The following is a 20,299-nucleotide window of genomic DNA, read 5'->3' on the forward strand; positions in this document are numbered from 1 at the left end:
CTGCCCCACACATCCCTACGACCAATTCGCTCACACAGAGAGGGACTTCTCCGGGTGCCGTCCGCCAAACAGTGTCGGGGGGCGACATCCAGGAGCAGAGCCTTCTCTGTGATGGGCCCAGCCCTGTGGAATGACCTCCCCCGTGACATCAGGATTATTTCCGATCTCCGCTCCTTCCGTGTACAGTTGAAGACCCACCTCTTTCAATCATCCGGCCTGGCTCAACCGTAATCTTCTCATATTCCTCCTGACTGTCTTTTTTAAATTTTAAAATTTTTATTGTATATTGGATTTTTTATTTGTTAATGGTTTTAATTTGTCTTAATGTTTTAATCTATTACCTCCTCCGTGCATGTATGTCTTTTGTATATATGTATGTTTATATATGTCTTGGTGTACGCCGCCCCGAGTCCTGCCCGGAAAGGGAGCGGCTAATAAATCCAAATTTATTATTTATTATTATTATTATCCTCTTTTTTTCTTTAAACATAGAACTTGGACTGTATAAAAACTACAGCCTCCATTTTCAGATTCGCTGATTGGATATAATCAAAACTACAGAAGCAAGTGAGCGATGCTTATCATTTATTATTTAACATTTTGTCTTTGATTTTAGTAATTGAATATTGATGTCGACTTCAAATTATGTTGACAATAACCTGCCCATTTTTATCTACTGTCATATTTAATCAAGAAGGAAGAAAACAGCTATTGATCTTAGGTAATACTATCAAAGCATGACATTTACTTCTTGATGATGGAAAAAAACATAATGTGCAAATTGAGGGAGAAATAGCTCAGCCCCTGATGTGTTCCATTGGCATAGAAAATGGGCAGGTGCAAGGAGAAATACTCTCATTAAAATAATCTAGCATAGTGCCATTTTTCTCTCATATCAGAGCTTGTTAAATTTTGCTGTTGGATGCATGGAGAGTGGCTAAAAGGTTCATCTTTTAAAGTAGGAACTGATTAAATATTCTCTTCTTGCTGCTTAGCGTTTTGATTTGTTTTAGAAAATGAAATGTAAAGGAAAACTTTAAACAACAGAAGTGAGTTAAGCATCTTTACTTTTAAAATATGAGTTAAGCATCTTTATTAAAATATGAATTTGAAAAAAAAACAAAACCCAATGAGGGAGCAACTTCCAATAAAGGAAGATCATACTTCTCCCATCGGATCAGCCTGGCCAGTTGATCTCAGATTGGCGTGTTCTGGATCACTCCAATTAAATAATATAATCTCTAGGGACCTGGGAAACAACCCTGCTCAGTCACAATATTTGCCCTCTGAAATGCTTCATGCCGATGAGACTCCCACCTTGATGGCATCCCAGAAAGACTTGAAGACAGGCTAGGGTGGCTGGGGCTCCTATGAGATCTTTGAGAGTGATTTATTTCCTTTTTATTTCTTTTATAATTATTGTATTCTACTCCATATTCTGTTGGCTTCATTATACATTTTCAGTTTGGAGTCAGGTGGTGCCTAAATTGAATAAATTAAGTAGACTTAAATTAAGTACTGGACTATAAAAATAAACAATTTAACCATAGGTGTGTAATCATAATCATACCAAAATGACAATCCAACAGAATCTCAAAATGATCTTTTATCAGTTACTACTCTTGCTTTTCTTTAAGGCTGAGACCATGACTGAGTTCACGCACCACGCTAAGCCACAATGTTATTTTTTATTGTATCTTTGCATGTTGTGCAAACCCAACCTTTGTAATTTAGTAAACAAACTATGGTTAAGCATTGTCTGAACAAGATGAATGTATGAGCTGACTGATTTATATGGCTCTATATCTGTTTGAAGTAAGTGAGCACACTTAGCATTTTGAAAGTATATGACTGTGAATTGTCTCACAAAATGACTACTGGGAGATATGTCCATGTGTACCATGATGTGGATTCTAGACATTTTCTACTTTTCCAAGTTAATAACTATTTGGCAACTGCCTTCAAGGGTAAGGAGTACTACTGGAAATTGTTGATGTAACAGTTCTCGCTAGCCTCATTAGGGAACTGCTAGTATTTAAATGCTGATTTTGTTTCTAACAAAGAAGAGGCTAAATTGTTTGATGTACAATTGAGGGAGCTAGGTATGTGCAGTATATTAAAGAGAAGAATTAGGAGGGGCATGATAATGTCTTCCATTACTTGAGGAGCTGTCATAGAGAAGAGGGGATTGAGTTATTTTCCAAGGCATCAGAGGGCAGAGCAAGAAGTCATGGATGGAAGCTTGTTAAACAGAGATGAACCTAGATGTAAGGAGAATTTTTCTGACAGTGAGGACAATTAATCAATGGAATAGTTTGCCTACAGAAGTTGGGTATGCTCCATTGCTGGAGATTTCCAGAAATAGACGAGGCAACCATTTGACTGGGATGGTGTAATACAGGGGTCCACAACTCCGGGACTGCAGCCCACCACTGGGCCTTGGCCAATTTGGAACCAGTCCGCAAAAGTGATGGGTGAGTGCACGTGTGCAGCTCAACTTGCATGAGCAGTGGGCAAGCATACATGTGCGCAGCTCCATTTGTGTGAAAGGCAAATGGTCATGCGTGACCATTCCCTCTCTCTCCTTCATGCTGGTTTGCAAAACCAAAAAGATTTGGGGTCGGGGTCAGGTGCTGGTATAAGGTTTCTGGCCTTGAGTGTGGGTTGGACCCTTCCAGCTCTATGATTCTGTGTCATATGTTCTAAAGATGATTTCCCCATTTTTCATTTGTCTTTGAAAAACATCTGAGCAGGATACTACACCTTCAACACAAAGCATTACTTTTTAGCCACCCAGTATTCCAAATTGTAAAATTGTGGGGTCTGGGAACATTCTAGTAAGTAAAGTTAATGCTGTAGATTGCATTTGGATTTTGCATGTCCCTTTTTCAATTAACCAGTTTTAACAATCAGATGGAGGACTGCCAAGGGGGGTTGTCTATAGGCATATTGTTGCCCGCTGGTACCATATTATCTACCTAAACCTTGGTAGTAATTATCTGGAAAATGCCAGAGGTGGTACACCTGGTGTCATTAGCATATAAAACCTGTGACTTTTATACACAATATCAACCTTTCCTTCCAAAGTAAAACCCTTGCTTTTCTGTTTACATAGGTCCAGTGTATTCGTCCGTTGATAAGCCTCTAAATATAATTTGCAATAATGAAAATGATAATTGTTTAGTAATAAAAATAAGCCATATTCGTCTTCTTTCTGCAATTTAAATGATGGCATAATCCTCTTAGTAAAGCTGGACAAAATGACTCATTAAATGTGACAGTCAACTGAAATGTGAATGAAACAATGGATGCTCCTGAACAGCAGCTGAGCATTGTGTGCCCAGATAGCTGAGTCCATCTGCATGCCAACCACACACTATTTTTGGCAGTGGCATTGATTCTCTGCCTCAGGGAACTCCCACTTAAAGAGAAAAGCTAAATTCCTTTTTGCAACAGGAGCCTTGGGCCACATTTTTGGGGGTTTGCATTTTTTTTACTGAGAGATTTGCCGGAAGTGTTACTGGTAATTTTTCTCTTCACCATCTGATGCCAGTAGCTTACCATCCAACATGTTAACTATTGCAATCTTTTCAGTGGAATGGCTCCTGCCCCACCTAATCTGCTAACCCAACCATTTGTTATATAATCTCCTTTCCCCCCTTTTTTTTCAGAATATTCTCACATGCCATCCTAATTTGTTTGTGAGATTTATCTTCTTTACTAGCCATAAACCATAACTGACAACAAAATTGGAAATTCTTACACTCTTTATTGCATGGACAATTATAATGAACAATAGGAATAGAGTTAGTCACTGAGGCATGCAACTAGAGTCCCTTTATAAAGGAGCATTGGTAATGAAATCACTGTTCATCCTTTAACGATTGATCATATTTGTTAGGATGGCCAGTTACAGACCTTACTGAAGACTATTACAATACAATACAATACAATAGTAGAGTTGGAAGGGACCTTGGAGGTCTTCTAGTCCAACCCCCTGCCTAGGCAGGAAACCCTATACCGTTTCAGACAAATAGCTATCCAACATCTTCTTAAAGACTTCCAGTGTTGGGGCATTCACAACTTCTGGAGGCAAGCTGTTCCACTGATTAATTGTTCTCACTGTCAGGAAATTTCTCCTCAGTTCTAAGTTGCTTCTCTCCTTGATTAGTTTCCACCCATTGCTTCTTGTTCTACCCTCAGGTGCTTTGGAGAATAGTTTGACTCCCTCTTCTTTGTGGCAACCTCTGAGATATTGGAATAATGCTATCATGTCTCCCCTAGTCCTTCTTTCTCTTAAGCTAAACATACCCAGTTCCTGCAACCGTTCTTCATATGTTTTAGTCTCCAGTCCCCTAATCATCTTTGTTGCTCTTCTCTGCACTCTTTCTAGAGTCTCCACATCTTTTTTACATCGTGGCGACCAGAACTGAATGCAGTATTCCAAGTGTGGCCTTACCAAGGCATTATAAAGTGGTATTAACACTTCACGTGATCTTGATTCTATCCCTCTGTTGATGCAGCCTAGAACTGTGTTGGCTTTTTTGGCAGCTGCTGCACACTGCTGGCTCATATTTAAATGGTTGTCCACTAGGACTCCAAGATCCCTTTCACAGTTACTACTACTGAGTAAGGTATCACCTATACTGTACCTGTGCATTCCGTTTTTGTTGCCTAAATGTAGAACCTTACTCTTTTCACCATTGAATTTCATTTTATTAGATAGTGCCCAATGTTCAAGTTTGTCAAGATCCTTCTGTATCTTAAGCCTATCTTCTGGAGTGTTGGCTATTCCTGCCAGCTTGGTATCATCTGCAAATTTGATGAGTTCCCCATTTATTCCCTCATCCAAATCATTGATGAAGATGTTGAAGAGTACTGGGCCTAAAACAGAGCCTTGGGGTACTCCACTGCATACTTCCCTCCATGTAGATGCAGTTCCATTGAGAACTACACGTTGAGTGCGGTTGGTCAGCCAGTTAACAATCCATCTGGTGGTGATGCTGTCTAACCCACATTCTTCTACTTTATCTAGTAGTAGGTTATGGTCTACCTTATCAAAAGCCTTACTGAAGTCCAAGTAAACTATATCAACGGCATTCCTCTGGTCCACTAATTTTGTCACATTATCAAAGAATGCAATAAGATTAGTCTGGCATGATCTGTTTTTGACAAATCCATGTTGGCTTTTGGCTATTACTTTGTTTGCTTCTAGGTGTTCGCAAATTCGTTGCTTGATTATTTTTTCCAGAATCTTTCCTGGTATTGAGGTTAGGCTGATAGGTCTGTAGTTTCCTGGATCTAATTTTTTCCCTTTTTTGAAGATGGGAACCACATCAGCTCTTTTCCAGTCCTCTGGTAGTTCCCCGGTGTTCCAGGATCTCTGAAAGATATAATTCAGTGGTTCTGAGATCTCGTCTGCTAGTTCCTTCAGAACTCTGGGGTGTAATCCATCCGGTCCTGGTGATTTGAACTCATCTAGGGTAGACAGGTGCTCACTTACCATTTTCTTCCCTATTTCAATTTGTGTTCCTAATTTTGTGGTGCTGCTTTTGATAGGTTGGACTGTTTTATCCCTTTGTGTAAAGACAGATGCAAAACATGAGTTAAATAGTTCTGCTTTCTCCCTGTTGCTTGTCACCTTCTTGCCACTTTCTCCTAGCAATGGACCAATTGTTTCCTTAACTTTTTTCTTGTTTTTAACATGTTGGAAGAAGCTTTTTTTGTTAATTTTTACTTTTGTGGCAAGCCTTTCTTCATTGTGAGCCTTAGCTTTCCTCACTTCATCTTTACAGGCTCGGCTATTTGCTGATATTCTGCCTTAGTTATGTCCCCCTCCTTCCACTTTTTATACTTACTTTTTTTGTCTTTCAGTTTGTCAGATAGTTGTTTATGCAGCCATGCTGGTTTCTTTTGGGAGCTGTTGTTTTTCTTCTTCATTGGTATTGTGTTAGACTGGGCTTTTCTAATCTCATTTTTCAAAATTTCCCAAGCTTCTTGAGTTGTTTTCCCCTCGAGGATTCTCATCCATGGAATTTTTCCCAAGCTCTCTCTAAGTTTATTGAAATTAGCTTTCTTGAAGTCCAAGACTCTAGTTTGACTTTGTTCTACTACTTGTGTTTGGATAATGTTGAATTCCAATATTGCATGGTCACTTGCCCCCAGGGTTCCTATGACTTCAACACCTTCTATCATTTCCTCTCTGTTAGTGAGAATTAAGTCCAGTATGGCTGATCCCCTTGTTTCCTTCTCTACTTTTTGGAAAACAAAGTTGTCTGCTAGGTTTGTTAGGAACCTGTTGGATCTTCCACTTGGTGCAGAGTTTGTTTCCCAGTTGATGTCAGGGTAGTTAAAATCTCCCATTACTATTGTGGTGTGCTTCCTACATACCTTAGTTAAGGTCCTAATCCTTGCATTTGATTATCTTTGCTATAGTTAAAACTTTTCTTTGGAATTTTTGTATATAAAATATTTTAAAGCATTCTGCAGATGCTTTTAAAAACAGTTTTCCTGCTAACTGCCTATTAGCTGTGCTCTTCAGTCCAAAGCCCCAGCATAGGAAGTAGGTTTGATGCTATATGCATTAGATGTATGTTGATATCCATACCAACATGTGTCAGAGCTGAATTTCAGCATATCTAGGATATTTATTTAATTGATTACTCATATCCTCCTTTATTATTTTTACAAATAATCCAAGGTGGTGAGCATATCCAACATTCTTTCCTTTTCCAATTTTTCCACAACCACCACCCTGTGAGGTTAGTTGGGCTGAGAGAGAATGACTGATCCAAGGTCACTCAGCTGGTATTTAAGTCTAAGCAGGACTTGAACTCACAGTTTCTTGCTTTCTAGCCTGGTGCCTTAACCACTAGACCAAACTGGCTTGGCCTATGCCTTGGATATTAGCATGCCTTGCAAGAATTTGTAGGTATCAGTAACAAGACCTATGTAGCTTAACTCTTTATCTTTTGGTGAGTAACCATAAGGGCAGTCAAAAGCAAAACCCTTACAAATACTTAAATCTAAAAGAAAATAGCCCAAAAGAAAATGGGGATAAGTCAAACACAAAGAATAAGAAGTCACAATAGCCTCTAGAAAAAGATAGAGATAAGATTGAACAAAAGAGGAACAAATCCATTTACGAAAGTTGGAAGCCCTTATTCTATTTCATGCTAAGAAATTAGCACAATTAAAGTCATATAGCTGTACAAATGAACCAGGAATAGGATCATAAGTAAAGGTCAAAACATGATCTCATATTAATCAGAAAGTGGATTGTACTTTACATCTTCAAGATCAGGGATTTCAAACAACTCCATTTTGAATGAAGGAGTTATACACAAAATGTTTTGAATTCAAAGGCACTTGAGTTTGAAAAGCCCTGTTTGGGTTCCAAACAGCTGTCTGAAGTGTGAAATTGGCTATTTTAAGCTTGAGAATCTTCCGAATTGATCAAGACAGCCTGCTTCACATGTGAAATGAGGCATTTCAATTTTGAGACAGGTCATTCTGAACATGAAATGTTTTTTTGCAAATCTCTAAAAGCATGAAAATGGGGTCCATAGATAGGACTAATCACAAGTAAATATGTAAATTCACACTAACAATGAAATTATTTTTGCTTTCATTCAAACACATATAAGTAGCTCAAACATTTCAGGAATGAAGAAAATTTCTTAAATATGGGACGTGGTGGCTCAGTGGCTAAGACACTAAGCTTATCGATCAGAAAGGTCAGCAGTTCGAATGCCTAGCGCCGCGTAATGGAGTGAGCTCTTGTTACTTGTCCCAGCTTCAGCCAACCTAGCAATTCGAAAGCATGTAAAAATGCAAATAGAAAAATAGAGACCACCTTTGATGGGAAGGTAACAGCGTTCCATGCCTCTGCGGCATTTAGTCATATGGGCCACGTGACAACGAAGATGTCTTTGGACAGTGCTGGCTCTTCAGTTTTGAAACAGAGATGAGCACCACCCCCTAGAGTCAGGAACAACTAGCACATATTTGTCAGGGGAACCTTTACCTTTACCGAAACAATTAATTTATTCTTTCATGAAAATTGCTTTTGCAGAAGTATCTGCAACATATACATGAAAACCATGTTTTGATATTTCTCTTAATGCATTCCTTTTGTCTTGCAGAAATACAAGGAATATGAAAAGGAGGTCACTGTTGAAGAAATTGATGGCCTTCAACTTGTGAAGAAACTTGCCAAGAATATGGAAGAGATGTTTCATAAGAAGGCTGAAGCTGTCCGGGTAGGTAGCAAGTAGGGCTAAGCCCAAACCCTTACTGATATTTCTCAGAAAACCACCTGCAAAAAAAAAAGTTTCCTTTTTGGAAGTGGCATGGAATTTTCTTGCATTTGCAGGGGTAATGGGATGAATTTTATTGTCCAAAGAGGACATTGTCCGTATATATTGAAAAAATAAAAATGTGTTCAGTTCTTTCAGCAGTTTTCTGCTAGTTAGATGTTCCACAAAACAGCAGTCAACATGATCTGGTACAGTGACGTGCGGTGAACTTTACGGCTGGTGAGTCTGGTGACGTCATCAGCGTGAGCCGCGGTCCCCTTCATGTTGACACAGGAAGGAGGGGAATGGGACCACGTCAGCCTCCCTCCTGCGCACGTCCCATTCCCCGCCTTCCTAAGTCAACATGAAGGGGACCGCGGAGCGCGCTCCGCGGGACAGCGGCTAACGCTCCCGATCCCCTTCATGTTAACTCAGGAGTCAGGAAGGAGGGAAATTCCCCTCCTTCCTGACTCCTAAGTCAACATGAAGGGGACCGCGGAGCGCGCTCCGTGGGAACGCGGCTCATGCTGCATGATCCCTCCTCCGCGATCCCTCCACCCTCCCTCCTGCGCACGTCCCATTCCCCGCCTTCCTAAGTCAACATGAAGGGGACCACAGAGCGCGCTCCGCGGGACCGCTGCTCACGCTCCGTGGTCCCCTTCATGTTGACTTAGGAAGGCGGGGAATGGGACATGCGCAGGAGGGAGGCTGAGGCTAGAGGAGCCTCCTGCACACGTGGTCCCATTCCCCTCCTTCCTGACTCCTGAGTCAACATGAAGGGGACCACGGAGCGCTCCCATTCTTGACCACGCGTGCAGAAGGCTCCTCAGTGCCTTTTCCCTTTTTCCTTTTTAAAATTTTTTTCATGATGAGAGCGGTGCGGCTCTGCCTTCCCTGCCTCCCCTGACCGCATGTCCCTGATATGGTATCACATCACCTTGTTTCTAAGCTACTTCAGAGAATGTCTAGTAGGAAGTTATGGGAAAGACCTCACAATTCACTAAGAACAACATACAATTTTGTTTTTCATGTTTTAAAAAAGCAAGACTTGTGTTAAACTCTGAACCACCTTGTAGACTACCATAATGAAACAGAAAATACAATGAAAATTTCTCAGAACTTTTTCTCCAATTTATTTTAAGGATAATTTCTCATGTTCCCTTACTGAATGATCATAAAAGGCTCACTGCACTTTAGTTTAGGGTAGCACTGTGTAAATGTAGAAAAAGTTAGTTGGTTTATATATGCACCTTGATTTATGTTTTGCCAAAGCAGAAATGTTGCTTTATTGATAGTATATTTCCCCTTCACACTATGCATTTTAAATTCTTGACCCTCAATATTGAGGGTCATTTGCATATATTTAGAAGATTTTGAACAGACTTTCTTCAGTAATAAAGGTTCTTGCATCTGTTGTCTCTTATAAATGGTACATACTTATAATGTCCATAGCCTTCAGCCCAGTCTCTTGTTACCAGCAGTTTTTGCAAAACAAAAAAACTCAGAGATTAGGACTTGAAATTAGGTGTCAGATTTTACCTGGTCACAGAAGTGTATGAATTATTTTGAAGGCTATGTCAACAATAATAGGCACATGGTTTTTGAGTATTGCTATTTCTTTTCTCCCTATCTTGATCATAGCATTTCGTTATGAATTAGTTGCTGTGAGTTTTTAAAGACTTATTGTAAGATTTATCTTACTTGAGGAAAACAATTGAAATAGGAAAGAAGAGACATATAATAATAATAATAATAAATTTGGATTTATTAGCCGCTCCCTTTCCAAGTAGGACTCGGGGCGGCGATATGATTAAGTTATGTAATAAATAGGTGTCTCTGTGTGTTGCAATTATGTGAAAGAACAGGAAAAATGCAAAAAAATATGTTTGATATAGAATTTAATTTTGCCTTTTATTTTAAGAATAACAAGCTTTTAAACTTGCCAGTTGTAAAAGTACATTTAAAGTACATGGAAAAATCCCTACTGAAATCTCTAAACCAAGAGCAAATGTAGATAGACCTGTAATAGTTTACATTTTGCAAAATTTAGATTCTTTCTTCATAAGAAGCAAAATCAGTATAGGTGGCATAAAAATAGAATTAAGACAAAATGTAAGCATTCTTATTCATTTTTTTTTTAAAAAAATAGGTGCTGTCTTTGGAAATAAAGTTTCTCTGCTCATTTCTGTAACTAATATGCTAATCATTCTGTATGAAATTTGACAACAATCAATTTGGAATTTCTGTTCTCTTTTAGTTTTCTGTATTTTTTTGACTCATAAGATACATTGACAAACAAATCTTTAAAAGTGGTTATACTTTGGCATACATCTATTTTCTCGTGAAATGGTACATATATTTTGCTACTTTCATTTTGGACTAGTAGCATGGAGATACTGAGCAAATACATCTTGTTTCTACCACTCCTTCTACCCTACATTTAAAAATAAACTTCCAAATCCTTCCTTCCTTCCTTCCTTCCTTCCTTCCTTGAAATTGAATTAACTCTCTGATAAATTGAAAGATAAAAAGGACAAGTATAAAAAGTGGAAAGAGGGCCAGATAACTAAGCAAAAAACAACAAAAAAGCAACAACAAAAAAGCTTCTTTCAACATGTAAAAAACAAAAAAAGTCAAGGAAATTTTTGGTCCATTAATGGGAGAAAATGGCAAAAAGATGATGATGAACAGGAAAAAAGAACTGCTTAACTTTTAAGAGTTTTTTAAAATCTCCTTTTAAGAAGAGATTGGACAATCATTTGCCTGAAATGGTATACGGTTTCCTGCCTGAGCAGGGGTTGGATTAGAAGACCTGCAAGGTCCCTTCCAATTCCGTTATTTCTTCCTAGATCAGGGATGGAAAAAACAGGAAAATCCTGAGTAAATAAAAGACTGTGATTGCAGCATTGGGTGGAATTATTCAATCACAGTGTCTCGCAGTTTCATAGTGCATATTTTTAAAACTGCAAATATTGTCAGAGTTTATAGCGTTTAGGTCTTTTCAAAAAGAGTGTGCTTATTTTGAATCTTGTTTATAGTGTAACTGCAGAATTACAATACATTAAAAGCAATTGGCTATGTTTGTTTCATGCTGTTTATTTGATGATCAGCATTAATGGTCATATGGCTCTATGGAAGTCTGGTGAGATTCCGGAATTGCAGCAGAAGGCTTTCTTCTGAATTTCTAGGTCACTACGCTGTCTCATAATGTAGTGTAAAGATAGTAGCCAGAGTTAGTCAACAGCCATGAATTAACAGCAATCTGTTTTGTAGAATTTATCTTCACATTATCTGCTTTGCTGGAGTTTTCAAAATTATCTGGTGCATTGTAGAAATCTTACTTTTGGCTGAGAAATTAAGGGCAATATAAAGATTTCCTTCTATGATAATCTAATCTAAACCCTTGCATTTACTTAATTCAGCTTTGACATAATTTTGCCAGTCATTCTGGAGGCAAACAATTTAATTATTGTTTAGATATCCAAAAGCTATATTGGAATAACATCAAATTCAGCAATATTTTGTTGTCCCCCTATATTTAGATCCTTGTTTATCTGGTCAGAGAAAGGGCTTGTATTTTGCAAATGGAGAATGTTCAGTCTACCATAATGATTTATCAGGCAGGAAGAAAAATAGTATTGTTGCTTCATTACATTACTTGTAAAACACTAAAGAGAAATAAATGAACTAAATTCAAGAGAATTTGTAAAGATCATCTATTTAGTAAAATACAATTACTTTCATGTTTAAAAATTACCGGCTCCACTTATGTTGAAACGTAACATCTTTTTACTCTTATTTACCCAGAAGAATGGTAAAAAGAAATTATGGAAAGGGCCCAGGACTCTGTCAGCATAGTAACTCCTGGAAGATAAAATAGATGGGGACTGGATTTTTCATGTGGGTACAGTTTGGTTCTTGTTGTATTCGAGTCTTTTCCCGTGTAAGATTGACGGGAATCTTACACGGGAAAAGACCCGAATACAACAAGACCAGCATACCTACACCCATGAAAATCTTCACTCATCAAAAATCTCCAGAACCGTAAAGCCTACAAACTTGAAATTTGGCATGTAGGATTCTAGGTAGGTCACTAGGAAAGGATTTTTCAAAATGTCCATCAGATCATTAGTATTTCTTTACAGTAATTAACAGGCTCTGATGCTAAGGAGTTCTACTCCCCTCTCCACCTGAAAAGAACTTTATTCCAACTGCCAGTTGCCTCACATTCTGTTACCTCAGTTCAAACTGGCAGATGTTGCACACCTTCCCTCAGGAGCGGTGTGGGGTGCCTTACAGTACTATATGTCGTACGTCACCAAAATGTCTATGCCTTCCACCTATGCAACTGCTTCCGGACTCAAGGTGGTGGGAGCGATATTCCTTTATGTGTTTCAATCACTGATCAACACTGAGCCAACGGATTGTGAACTGAATTTCTCCTGCATAGGCCAATCACATAGTTTCGTTGCGAAGCAAGGGTATCCATCTAGTAAATACATAAAATAAAGTATTGCTACCTGATTCATTCTACATTTCCTTGATCCTTTTTCCTTTCCAATTCAGCTGGTGCAGCTCACTTTCCCAGTACAAACATACAAACAAGGAATTGTGACCTGAGTGGAAAGTGAAGCACCACAGAGAAATAGGACATGGCAAATTCAGTTGCCCCTGCTCCTGCCCCTGCCTTTCAGAAGGCATTATGGACCTGATTTTTGCTCAAGCATTGAGTCTGACAAGGGTATGAACTGTTGAATTAGTTTTTCCCCTCAGTACTTGATGTGTTTATATGTCTTTGTTTTACTTTTTTATGTTTTATTAAAAGTGGTTTTATTGTATGTCTCTGATCTTTAATGATACTGTATAGGCCACACTTGAGTCCTGTGCTGAATTAATGACTTTATTGATTAATTAGATAAAAAAAACATTGTTACACAGATGAAGACAGAAACATTTGCTTATTGAAAGGAATAATGAAAATCATGCTTTGCATGATTCTGTCTACCTTGTTTGAATAATTGCTTACTGCTGCTAATGTATGCTATTTGCTTAAATTAAATTGATAATGCTAAACAAAGAAAAAAGTATTTTCTGGAGAATAAAAAGAAAATCCTTCCTTCCTTCCTTCCTTCCTTCCTTCCTTCCTTCCTTCCTTCCTTCCTTCCGTATTTTTCCTCATTTATTAGTCCCTCCTTCTGCTTCTTGTCCCTTTCTCCTGGCTACCTGGTGTTCACTGCAAAATTGATTCCCATTATAGGTGTACTGTGAAAAGTAATTGCTGTTATACAGTAATTCAATTTCAGCACATTCTCGCATCAGTAAGCTAGCAGGGTTTATCAAGAGAAAACAGGGACATTAGAGCTTTTTATCATGAAATTCCACATGTAGAGGCTCATTTTTTGAAAGAGCAGAATATCATCATTTGCATTTCACGAATATGGCCAATTGTGAATAAATATTTCTCTAGCTAAGGGTGGGTTTTTCCTTCTTTTTCTGCTACAGCATTGATGGCTACAAGGTATTATTAGAAATATATTGTTTAGGTTTGTCAAATGTCAGCTGTGCTGTTACGAATGCATGTGAAAAGTGTATTGGTACGTCATATAAGTTTTACCTGGCTTCTCACACAGTCTCAAATGAATATAAATTCATTCCAGAGGGGAGCCACTGTTTAAAATCTGAATGCTGTACTTATGCATGCTAGCTTTGGTTACTTAGCAATGACAGAATCTCCAGTATATCACCCCACTGGGAATGTCCCATCCCACCCATGCTGGCAGAGGAGCAGGCTGCGGGCTTTGGCAGCCCAAATATTCCTGCTGTTTGGCTCCATCTCTGCCATTGCACCTGCCATCTGGAATATCTTGCCCCCTCACCTGGAGTGAGGTTAGCTCCAATCCCTTTCCACTATAAAGAGCCTGAAGAGCTATAAAGTTGGCTTGGGGCTCAATTGAGAAAGAATCACAGTGGAGGTGGTTGATTGATTAATGACAGATCCTACCTTCCCCTCCATCTTGCTCCCACCCTCTCCATTTTTTGATTGTGTCGTGGTATTTGGCCCTGTGTCGCATTTTATTTAGGTTTTAATTTTTTTTAATGATTCTAAGTTGCCTGGAGTTACCCTGAGGTAAAATGCATATTCAATACATTTTACAAATAGAGAGATGATAGATGATAGATAGATAGATAGATAGATAGATAGATAGATAGATAGATAGATAGATAGATAGACAGACAGACAGACAGACAGACAGGCAGGCAGGCAGGCAGGCAGGCAGGCAGGCAGGCAGAGAGACAGACAGTCAGTCAGTTAGTTTAGAATTGGTAGAAGCAATTTTGCTTATAAAAGCTGAACACTGTTGTTACATACTGACAGACAGTATGATAGTTCCTGAGTCTGCCTCATCCATTCACCCTATCCAACAACTGTTATTAATGCATTGACTCAGGGCAGTACCATATAAAGCCTCTGGTACCAGGAAGGGTCACAAGACCTGTGTAAATATCCCATAGAATATCTCAATGGAATATACAGGCCTTTGTTCCTACAGCTAACCCATCTTTCTGGGACTCAAGTTCAGGCCGTTCTTCCCTTCCAGACTTGAGCCATGTCCAGGCACAACTGGGCACCAGTTTTGCTTATTTTTAACCTTAAATTTCACCTTAAAATAATTATCCCTGTGCTTTTGCTGAGCAAAAGCCCTTCTTGGGCCTCTGGACTTTCTTGCTGGGATGATAATGGAGTCCTTCATGGCCAGAGTCCAGAGAAATTTCAGCTCCCATGTTAAGGAGAGCACTGAATGCAGCCCAGGAATTCAAAGCCTTCATGGCTTAGAGCTGTTGCTAGTTACTTAATGTAATCTATGGGATAACGTTTTGCAACAAGATATAGGGGAAGGTGTGTGAGAGGGCATGAAGTCACTTCATCCTTGAAAGAGGACAAAGCTTTCCTGGATTCTTGAGTTCTGCTGGAACATCAAGGAAAAGCTATCACTAGAGGAGATTTTTTATCTGAGTTTTGTGTGCCAATTGTAGCTATAGCTGGAATGAAAAACCTTGGCTAGAGTTACCCTCACTCTTCTACCAAGATAATAGATTACTGTAATATACTGCATAAGGGCTGTATTTCACAATAATTTAAAAACTTCAAACTTTTAACTAAAAAAACCTAGTAACCCAAGGGGAAAAAAAGAGTCACCTATAACATACAATGTAAAGTCTGTATAGCCATTATGTAGGACAGATGGACAGAACACTAGCAGAGTGCATCTGTGAACACCAACTAGCCATAAAGACATGATGAAAACTCACAACACATTGAAGATTCAACAATAGTTTCATCTGGGAAACTATAAACATCCTTGACTAAACTTAAGTATAAAAATGCTAGGAAATTCCTGGAGGCCAGGTATATAGACACTTAAGCCATCAACGGGCACAAAAAATAAGCCATGTTTACACTTCTTTCAAAAGAGGATTAATAAAAATAGCTAAGAAGGAAACAATAACAAAACAGAACACATCTCCTGCAACCAATATCCAGATAAGTAGAGATTAAGACCAAACAACCAAGAATTTTAAAGCATACCAAAATAATTCTCTTGCACAGGTATAATTAAGATGGATTTATTCGGGGGTAACTTTTGCATGGTTCCCCATCTCCCGGGACCCAATGTTGTTTTTTTCTTTTGTTATTGTTTTCTGTTATTGCCGTTTTCTTTCTCTGGTTGTCTTAAGTTCTCTGATTTCTTAAAATCTATTAGTTATTCCATCACAATAATGAATAATTTTTGTCAGGACCAAGTAAGCTTTGTTCCATCTACCAGCTATCCAAGGAGTCATATTTTGAGGTGGTGTTTTGCCAAATCACAGTGATGAAGTACTGAAGCTTTGGATAATTTTTGACAAGCCAGTCATGGTGGCTCATTGATGCTCATATCTTGGTTGTTTGGCTTTCAATCAGCGGCTTGAAAGGCTGGTAATGGTTGCAGGTTATGAAAAAAGAAATAAGGTCAGATCATGTGCTGTCTATCAGTGAGAGGTGATATGGGGGAGAAAGCTTGGCCACTGACAGCACTGAAGAATGTCACTGGCAGCTCCTCAGCCATGCTGCTAGTTGCTTTTGCTTTCAAATGTCTATTAGGAACCATGCCTTTTATTTTAAAAGATAAATGCAAGGGATGGCTGCCAAGAATATTGGGTGCACTGAAGTTGAACATACAGATTGTTGGCCAACCCCAAACTTTGCCTTATCTAAATATTTTAGACTTTGAACATCAATTGTGAGGTTTGAAGCTAGTGAAATTAGAACCCAGGATTCTCTTGCCACAGGTAGACATTTTGTAAAAAAAAAAAAAAAGATGGCAGCAATCTTCACAGCTTGGAGGGGAGTAAGTAAAAGTCTTATTTCTAAAGGGTGAGAGGAAGAGGCTCAGGCCTTTAATACTGGGATGTCTGGCTGGAGGGAGGGATGGGGCAAATTTTTAATGTGCTATATATGGATGTGTAATAACTTAACATGTATGGTTTCCTTGCAGGGAAACCACGTATCCAACCTTTTTGTCTCTATTTCAGAATGCAGAGCTGAGATAGATTTTTATGCCATTTTTATGTTGGGGCAGGGGTACCCATGGGTACTCCTGTCCCTGCCTTGTCTGACAGTGAGGGTAAAGTCTTGCTCCTTTCATTGTAATAATGTTATCTTATCAGAGATGGTATTCAGCAGGTTCTGACCAGTTCTGGAGAACCGGTAGCGGAAATTTTGAGTAGTTCAAAGAACCAGTAAATACCACCTTTGGCTGGCCCAGCCCCCATTTATTCTTTGCCTCCTGAATCCCAGCTGATTGGGAGGAAATGGGGATTTTACAGTATCCTTCTGCTGCCACGCCCACCAAACCACGCCATGCCCACCAAGCCACGCCCTCAGAACTGGTAGTAAATTTTTTTGAATCCCACCACTGTATCACATGGTATGTCTGACGCATGCTTCCTCAGTAGACTTCTGCTCATCTTTTTTATACCATATGCTCCTTCCTTCAACTACCCTATATCAAAACATCTTTAGAAAAAAATTATTGATTGCAAGTGAGTACATTTTTGGCTACTGTCACTTGCTTGAAGATTCTCCCTATATGCTGTTTGACTCCTATCATTTGCTAGATAGGTAGGCTATCATGGAGACAACACACTTGGCAGAAATATCAAGGGTAATAATAGATAAAGCCAAAGGTCTAATTTCCTAATTCTACTATCCAGATGCGTCATAATGTGGGACATAAATCCACCACACTTTCTTACTCATCTTGTTCCAGAGCATCGGCTAATGACAGGACTATTACTTGAGATAATGGAAATAATATTTAATTACGAAAATCTGTATGCACTGATAGCATTCATGAATCTGTCATATTCCTATTTAAAGCCAAACAACAGTATCTATCATAATTATGTTTTGTAGCCAATTCCATAGGTTAACTCTGTGTTGGGTGAAGTTGCATCCCATATTGTTCCCAAATTCATATCATTTGGCATTGTGGGATAACCACAGTTCCTGAATTGTTAAAAAGGTGTTTATCTATTTTTAATAGCAGGTGTAGTTTTATATGCTTCTATATAAAATAAAACATTCCCAAATATTTCACTCTTTCTTAATGAATAATATAATCTTGCTTATTATTATTTTTTGTTCATATGTTTCTGCACAGCTCTTCATTATACAATAATACAATAATACAATAATACAATAGTAGAGTTGGAAGGGACCTTGGAGGTCTTCTAGTCCAACCCCCTGCCTAGGCAGGAAACCCTATACCGTTTCAGACAAATAGCTATCCAACATCTTCTTAAAGACTTCCAGTGTTGGGGCATTCACAACTTCTGGAGGCAAGCTGTTCCACTGATTAATTGTTCTCACTGTCAGGAAATTCCTCCTCAGTTCTAAATTGCTTCTCTCCTTGATTAGTTTCCACCCATTGCTTCTTGTTCTACCCTCAGGTGCTTTGGAGAATAGTTTGACTCCCTCTTCTTTGTGGCAACCTCTGAGATATTGGAATAATGCTATCATGTCTCCCCTAGTCCTTCTTTCTCTTAAGCTAAACATACCCAGTTCCTGCAACCGTTCTTCATATGTTTTAGACTCCAGGCCCCTAATCATCTTTGTTGCTCTTCTCTGCACTCTTTCTAGAGTCTCCACATCTTTTTTACATCGTGGCGACCAGAACTGAATGCAGTATTCCAAGTGTGGCCTTACCAAGGCCTTGTAAAGTGGTATTAACACTTCACGTGATCTTGATTCTATCCCTCTGTTGATGCAGCCTAGAACTGTGTTGGCTTTTTTGGCAGCTGCTGCACACTGCTGGCTCATATTTAAATGGTTGTCCACTAGGACTCCAAGATCCCTTTCACAGTTACTACTACTGAGTATGGTATCACCTATACTGTACCTGTGCATTCCGTTTTTGTTGCCTAAATGTAGAACCTTACTCTTTTCACCATTGAATTTCATTTTATTAGATAGTGCCCAATGTTCAAGTTTGTCAAGATCCTTCTGTATCTTAAGCCTATCTTCTGGAGTGTTGGCTATTCCTGCCAGCTTGGTATCATCTGCAAATTTGATGAGTTCCCCATTTATTCCCTCATCCAAATCATTGATGAAGATGTTGAAGAGTACTGGGCCTAAAACAGAGCCTTGGGGTACTCCACTGCATACTTCCCTCCATGTAGATGCAGTTCCATTGAGAACTACACGTTGAGTGCGGTTGGTCAGCCAGTTACCAATCCATCTGGTGGTGATGCTGTCCAACCCACATTCTTGTACTTTATCTAGTAGTAGGTTATGGTCTACCTTATCAAAAGCCTTACTGAAGTCCAAGTAAACTATATCAACGGCATTCCTCTGGTCCACTAATTTTGTCACATTATCAAAGAATGCAATAAGATTAGTCTGGCATGATCTGTTTTTGACAAATCCATGTTGGCTTTTGGCTATTACTTTGTTTGCTTCTAGGTGTTCGCAAATTCGTTGCTTGATTATTTTTTCCAGAATCTTTCCTGGTATTGAGGTTAGGCTGATAGGTCTGTAGTTTCCTGGATCTAATTTTTTCCCTTTTTTGAAGATGGGAACCACATCAGCTCTTTTCCAGTCCTCTGGTAGTTCCCCGGTGTTCCAGGATCTCTGAAAGATATAATTCAGTGGTTCTGAGATCTCGTCTGCTAGTTCCTTCAGAACTCTGGGGTGTAATCCATCCGGTCCTGGTGATTTGAACTCATCTAGGGTAGACAGGTGCTCACTTACCATTTTCTTCCCTATTTCAATTTGTGTTCCTAATTTTGTGGTGCTGCTTTTGATAGGTTGGACTGTTTTATCCCTTTGTATAAAGACAGATGCAAAACATGAGTTAAATAGTTCTGCTTTCTCCCTGTTGCTTGTCACCTTCTTGCCACTTTCTCCTAGCAATGGACCAATTGTTTCCTTAACTTTTTTCTTGTTTTTAACATGTTGGAAGAAGCTTTTTTTGTTAATTTTTACTTTTGTGGCAAGCCTTTCTTCATTGTGAGCCTTAGCTTTCCTCACTTCATCTTTACAGGCTCGGGCTATTTGCTGATATTCTGCCTTAGTTATGTCCCCCTCCTTCCACTTTTTATACTTACTTTTTTTGTCTTTCAGTTTGTCAGATAGTTGTTTATGCAGCCATGCTGGTTTCTTTTGGGAGCTGTTGTTTTTCTTCTTCATTGGTATTGTGTTAGACTGGGCTTTTCTAATCTCATTTTTCAAAATTTCCCAAGCTTCTTGAGTTGTTTTCCCCTCGAGGATTCTCATCCATGGAATTTTTCCCAAGCTCTCTCTAAGTTTATTGAAATTAGCTTTCTTAAAGTCCAAGACTCTAGTTTGACTTTGTTCTACTACTTGTGTTTGGATAATGTTGAATTCCAATATTGCATGGTCACTTGCCCCCAGGGTTCCTATGGCTTCAACACCTTCTATCATTTCCTCTCTGTTAGTG

General features: G+C 38.9%; 1 protein-coding gene across 3 annotated transcripts in view; it reads left to right on the top strand.

Annotated features, from left to right (window-relative positions):
• Window positions 1-20,299, top strand: part of CACNA2D3 (calcium voltage-gated channel auxiliary subunit alpha2delta 3) — a 631,895-nt gene that overhangs the window by 167,784 nt on the left and 443,812 nt on the right. For all 3 annotated transcript variants that reach the window (XM_081935818.1, XM_081935819.1, XM_081935820.1), the window contains exon 3: window positions 8,145-8,261. In XM_081935818.1, coding sequence (XP_081791944.1) covers window positions 8,145-8,261 — 117 coding nt within the window. The remainder of the gene's footprint in view (window positions 1-8,144; window positions 8,262-20,299) is intronic.

Source organism: Natrix helvetica (genome assembly GCF_964273705.1).
Source record: "Natrix helvetica genome assembly, chromosome: 1".
NCBI lineage: Eukaryota > Metazoa > Chordata > Lepidosauria > Squamata > Natricidae > Natrix > Natrix helvetica.